The 6,430-nt window shown below is 37.6% G+C and overlaps 1 protein-coding gene across 1 annotated transcript; it reads right to left on the minus strand.

Moving 5' to 3' along the window:
• Nucleotides 1-1,295: 1,295 nt before the first annotated feature.
• On the minus strand, nt 1,296-5,346 carry LOC115452774. Its single transcript, XM_030181373.2, has 7 exons — nt 5,223-5,346; nt 5,056-5,082; nt 4,503-4,708; nt 3,629-3,755; nt 2,874-3,047; nt 1,752-1,933; nt 1,296-1,458 (listed from the first exon to the last, which is right to left on the minus strand). The coding sequence occupies exons 1-7, from the start codon at nt 5,266-5,268 to the stop codon at nt 1,342-1,344; spliced, it is 879 nt and encodes a 292-aa protein (XP_030037233.1). The 5' UTR covers nt 5,269-5,346; the 3' UTR covers nt 1,296-1,341.
• Between the last annotated feature and the right edge of the window lie 1,084 nt (nt 5,347-6,430).

Consider the following 6,430-nt stretch of genomic DNA (forward strand, 5'->3'; position numbering starts at 1 on the left):
TATAATAGCCAGTTGACCTAAGATGTTTTTATTACATAGATACGTTGTCTGAGCTCAATATTGGCAAGAAGAAAGTAAGGTAATTGCCCGATATTCACTTAGTCAACCTCCAACCACTGTCGCGGCTAGTCGGCTTACTAACATTTGGTATTTTTATAAATAAAATGCCTTCCTTTATTTTTAGACGATGTACAAATTATACTCTAACTGTGAATGAAAAAAAACGTTTTATTTCATACGTTAGTAATAAGTATACACTATTAACTTATTTTTTAACTGATAAATAAATTTTATTCGACTGTCGTGGCGACGGCGGTCGAGGCTCGGGACGTATCAATGCGAGCTGTAACTGTCGATGTATATATATCCTTTTCTAACGAACGTATGCCTAATCTTTGTATTCCTTCTTCGAGCCAATTTCTAATTATATGTATAGGTATGTGACTATATAGTGAATAGTGCGCCATTTTTATGTGCAATTTTGTTAGTATATGACGCGTCTATTTGTAAAACGTCATTGTAGTAGACATCCACTCTCAACGCTCTCAATTATACCAGTAAAAATATGAAGGCAGTGAGATGATTAAAGGAAATTTATCTTATCAGTACCACCCTTACTTTAGGGTGCATATTGGGTTAAACAAATAAATTAATTTGTGTGTGTAGTGTAGTGAGTAGTATAATATATTATGATTGATAAACGTAACTAATATCATAAATGCGAGTTTGTGAAAATTTTTGGATTGAAAGATGTAGCTGAACGGATTGGGACGAAATTTTGCACACGGATAGTGTTTTTTTTTATTCTTTTGAATGACGAGAAGTGCTTGCCATTCGCCTGATGGTAAGCGGTACGACCGCCCGTAACCAGTAGAAGCACCATCCAACACCTTGAATTATACAGTATTGTTTAGTATTCCACTGCGCTCGCCATCCTGACACATGACTTACTTACATCTTACACTGGCAAAAAGTCCTTCAAATCGGAACACAACAGTGGCTCCACACTGCTGCTTGGCGACTGAAATAGACATTGTGGTGATACCTACCCAGGCGGACTCTCACATATAAGAGACTACTACCACTAGAGTATGTCCTGGATTAACATATAGACTTACAGGTGTCGTAATGTTGTACTAGAGTGTTTTAAGAACCTTTGTAGCAAGAGACAATGTCAACACAAGCGAAGCCGTGAGCAAAAATAAACTCTAAAATGCTGTTAAAAGAACTTTAAATAATTGTGATCATACGACCAGTTTCACCCCTTCACTCCGCGTGGTAAATAAAACAACATATACAACACAACATATATTAACGTTTCAATTACATTTCGTATACACGTTACTGGAAGACACAGGTGATCCAGTATGGGTCGTCAACGTAGTACACGTGCATGGTGGTGAAGCCAGGCTTCTCGGCCAGGTCGTACAGGCATTGCGGGCCTTTGTTCACGATCAGCTATGAAGTAACACATATATCATTATTCTCTTGTATTAATAAATAACTGAGGACTGCCTCGGTGGCGTAGTTGTACTGCATGCGCGGTACCAGTGCTTTGAGGTCCTGGTTCGAATCCCAGGTAGGGCAAAGTGATATTTGGGTTTTTCTGTTCAGTATCAGTTTGGAGTTTGTGCCCGATATGGCGATAGGCGGATATGCTCTGTCTAAATGAGGTTTTATTGATCAATATACATTCCGATATGAATGTATAGCTTAAGCTTAATATATGTATATATAGTATTCGTACATACCTGTACAGCTGCCTTGGCAGGTTTCTCACAGTAATCAGTCTCATCTTTATCGAATTCCATGATACCAGCGGTGAGGGAGCCGGCGCCGACAATCCTGTTCGATTTCACCAATGGGAAGTACGGGTGAATGTTGTCGTCTGTACATTCGGTATCCTTAGTCATGTTCCAGTAGTAGTGATGTCCTGCAACAAAAGAAGTTTAATAATAATAATTCAGGTGCAGCAGCTTAAAAAAAAGCGGCGATAGCCTGGTTAGGTGCGGAACGGACTGCCGAGACGAATGTCCGCAGGTCAAATCCCAAGGGCACACAACTCTGACTTTTCTAAAATCATGTGTGTATTCTTTGTGAATTTATCGTTCGCTTTAACGGTGAAGGAAAACATCGAGAGGAAACCTGCACATCTGAGAAGTTCTCTATAGGAATTTCGAAGGTGTGTGAAGTCTACCAATCCGCACTAGGCCAGCGTGGTGGACTAAGATCTAATTCCCTCTCAGTAGTAGAGGAGGCCCGTGTTCAGCAGTGGGCAAGTATATAATACAGGGCTGATAATTATTATTATAATTCAGCTGCATTTGAGAATGATCTTAAAAACATATTAATAATAAGAAAATATGATACTGCTGCAAAAATATATTTAATTTTTATGGTTTTGCTTATTTTGTTTTTGTGTACTAAACAGTTTTTAAAAAACCTGTGTGTAATTACGTATAAAACTAGTCTTTACTAAATTTAAAGTACTACCTATTAAGCATGCTGTGCCTACATGTAAAATGATACAAACATAGTGCAACCATGTTTTGTCAATAGTACTTAAGGCATATTATGTTGTGTGTATCCAGTTATGTAGAGCAAATAAAAAAAAATCGGGCATGAATACTGCTGTACAGTCTTCTCTTAGAGGATTTAAGTCTTAGTCCCCTCGCTGAGTGCGGTTTGGCAGACTTCACATGCTGTATTGTCATCAAGAATTCTCAGGTATGTAGGTTATGCTTTTCCGTTGAAGATAATAACACGTAAAATAAACATATTTTTGAAAAGCTATGGTACCCATGATTTTGAACCTGGTGTACGGAAAGAAACCAGATCTAAGGCAAAAAATAAATAAATTAACAAAATCTTACCCATCCATGGAATGCAGTTCTGCTCTGTGAAACCGGCATCAGGTATTTTGTCGCCTCTAACAGGCACTTTGTACAATTTACCGTGAAATCCGGTGAACCAAACGTATTGTTCTTGTAACAATTGAGAATTGTCGTATGACTGTTTACGCGCTTCCTTGGAATACGCCAAATATTCTGGAAAAAAAATAGATACATATATTATGAAATGTTTTACGTAATATTACCATGTAAATGTTTGTAAATGTTATATATCTATTACTAAATACCCATCACAGTTTTCTTTATCGATAGCACGAGAAAATGGCCTTACTGTACCTGATGGTAAGTGGAGTGGGGTCAATAGAATGTCGACTGACGAGAGATAATTACCCCCCGCTAATCGACACAATTATACCGGCCTGCTGGAACCGAATATACACAGGCTAATCCCGTAACGCGAAATACTTATCGACGTGGGCCGGTATGGCGGATTTAACACCTTGCGAACGGTGATCGCTATCCGGGCGGATATAATATATATCCTACCAGCATAAATGATGTATTGTGTACACAGTACGCTCACTGTTCTTAGGTCCCGGGTTCAAATCCCGGGTCGAGGAAAGTGATTTTGGTATTTTCTTCTCAATGTGAAAAAGGAATTTGTGCCTGATACGAAGATAGTATCGCCCTATGACATCATTTGACGGAACAAACAGGCGAAAGTGTATACCGGATTTGCACCTCTGCCTGCACCTTTAAGGTAGGTCAATACATACCGTCTGAAACGAAGTATTGTGTGATAACCCAGTACTCCTTCTCGACGCCATTCACCTTAACCTTCCAGGTCGTGTAACCCTGAATTTCCCAGTCGAACACTGGGTTCTTGAACTTTTTCTTCTCGTACTAAAAAAAAATTCAGAAACCTTACTAAATTTGTGTATTTATTTAAATATGATAGATACTAAAGTATAATAATTTAAAAATATGATTGGGGTTAAATAATGTGTTACGTAGGCACCGGCTTGGTGTCCCTTGCATTGCTGACGTCAATGGTATTCCTTAAATTCTGAGAGGGTGGTGCACTCATAATTGATTTATTCTTTATGTTGCGAGCATATAAATAAAAGGCTCTAAATAATAAAAAAAACATTAATTATGTTTTTTTCCTCTCTTTATCATGGTCAATAGTCTATAACCTAAACTGATTTTGAAAAGAGTAACACCAGAGCTTCTTGCTCTTTCTTCTCTGGTGAAAACTGCTTTCCGAACTGGTGGTAGAGTTAATATTGACGGAATCTAAATAATGTATAACATTTTACTGGTTCAAATAAATCATTGAACAAATAATTCCATTTCAATGAACAGCGATTATCACTAGCTATCATAGGCTGTAAGCTCATCTGCCTTAGGAACCAATAAAATAAACCCAGCATCTTACTAAACCATTTCTCAACAAATACATACTCAAAAGGGTTAAATATTATACTTTTTAAAGACCCGACCGCGCAGTAGATCTATAGTACTGGAACACCACCATGTAAACTTAATATTAGTAATTGTGACCCTCAGGATGGACAGCAGCATTAGGCCTCATGCTGCCACAGCAATTTCGTCGCTGCGGAAATCATTTATTATGCCATAAATACTTACAGCGGTCTGGAAGCCACCAGCATAGCCGTTATCATCCATCAACACACAGCAAGTGAGAGATTCTCCGCAGTACATGTCTTTAAGTAGTGGACGATCTTTAGTTGCTCTTTCGTATTTTTTCCAACCTTTTTCTTCAGCCATAGCACGGTTATGTGGCACAGGGATGAAGAATTTTGTACCCATGTTCAGACCGACATCGAATCTCACTGAAAATACATACAGTTTTACAAATCTAGGAATAATTAGTAGAGTACTTAAGAAATAATATTATTTAACGATTTCAAAAAATGGTTCTCAATTTCACATTTGTTTGTTTATTTTTTCTTATTTTATGCACTTAACTACAAAATGATCATAAATCAGAAAGGTTACGGGATTTTTGATGCAAATATTTGTTATTCTTGGATGATTTCTGGCAGGATTGTAGTAAAGACAAATAAGAGGTTTATTTATATCGCAGAAAAAAAAGTGAGTTCATTAATTTTCTGAAACAGTTAGTTGAACCGTTTTATCTAGAAGCGATAACTATTGACTAATATTAAATATAACTCACCAGTAAGTCCGGGGCCTCCCAAAACGACTGCAAAAAAAGTTAGAAATATTAGTTCTTATGTTATAAGATAAATGAATTCAAATCATCGTTTTATCTCTGAAGCTGCTCTGGATAAAGTTATTTCCAGCTGTTGAATTACCTATCATAAAAATATTAATTTCACATACCTTCGGCCAATGCGGCCAAGCCGAACAAAACAAGAAGTTTATTCATGACTTCTTAGACTTCTGAGTGTGATGAGATACCCGCAGAAGATGATAAGGATTAACAATCACCAATGCTTATATACTAACATAGTTCTTTTCGGCTGTTGGGCCGTACTCAGAAAGAGTTTGGGGGTCGCTGAAAACTAAACAAATATATCTGTTTGAATGGTTATGCTTATATTTTAAATGACTTTTCTACCGGTCGAAAAACGTGCATGGTTTTTTGAAATTGCGGTTTTTCGTCACAGGGCACTGATATATCATAGTTGTGTAGTTCTCAGCTAGTTGGCATCTGAGCGGCTTAAGTAGAACGGCATAAGATCATCTCAAAAGGTAGTAACTGCTTATTTGTGACCTCAAAAATGTAATAGCAATAATAAACTAAACTTTATCCGCGGGTCCGAAAGTGTTTATTCCCTTCCGGATACGAAATAACTTATACTTTAGGTATACTTTTTTCATGTTTTATTTTTTTTTTTTGATTTTGCGGAGAAACTGCTTTATTACTAGCGCCCAGCCTTTGTTGGGGGGCGGTTATGTTGGCATCACCGTGCCTTACAACCCGGCGTTGTGCCGCCTGGATTTGATGTTGATCTTCAGGCGACCGGCGGACCGAGTCCCTAACTTTATATACAACGCACGGCATACCAACTAAAACTCCGCGGTGGCCCTCTTCGGCGCATTAGGGACGGCTGCGGGTTTCCTCCGACGGAAGTGTCTAAGTCTTCATCTTTGTAAATTTTACCTTACAAATAAATCCACTAAAAACATATCTGGATGCGGATCTGTGCTTTTATATTAATTAAAATTAAATACCATTATTAAGAACATTTAAATGTCTCACAGCTGTTTAAATGAAGAATCAACATATTAAATGGAGATAATGTATTGTTCCTTAATGTTTTCTCTTGTAGACAATATGGTATGAATTTCAATGTCATTTTTCGTTAAAATACAACTACTTGAATATTGAATTTAACACGTATTATAGTTCCATTATACGCTATGTGGTACTCGCGGATCTGCCCGCGCAAAACACCTCACCACTATAAAAGTCCCGCTACATATTTTCTCGGGATAAAACCTTCCCAGGGTCTTAAACTATCTCCATACTAAATTCTAAATCGGTTCGTTAGTTCGGCCGTGAAAGCAAAGCAGTTATTTGCATT

This window comes from Manduca sexta, chromosome 13 (assembly GCF_014839805.1).
Source record: "Manduca sexta isolate Smith_Timp_Sample1 chromosome 13, JHU_Msex_v1.0, whole genome shotgun sequence".
Lineage (NCBI taxonomy): Eukaryota > Metazoa > Arthropoda > Insecta > Lepidoptera > Sphingidae > Manduca > Manduca sexta.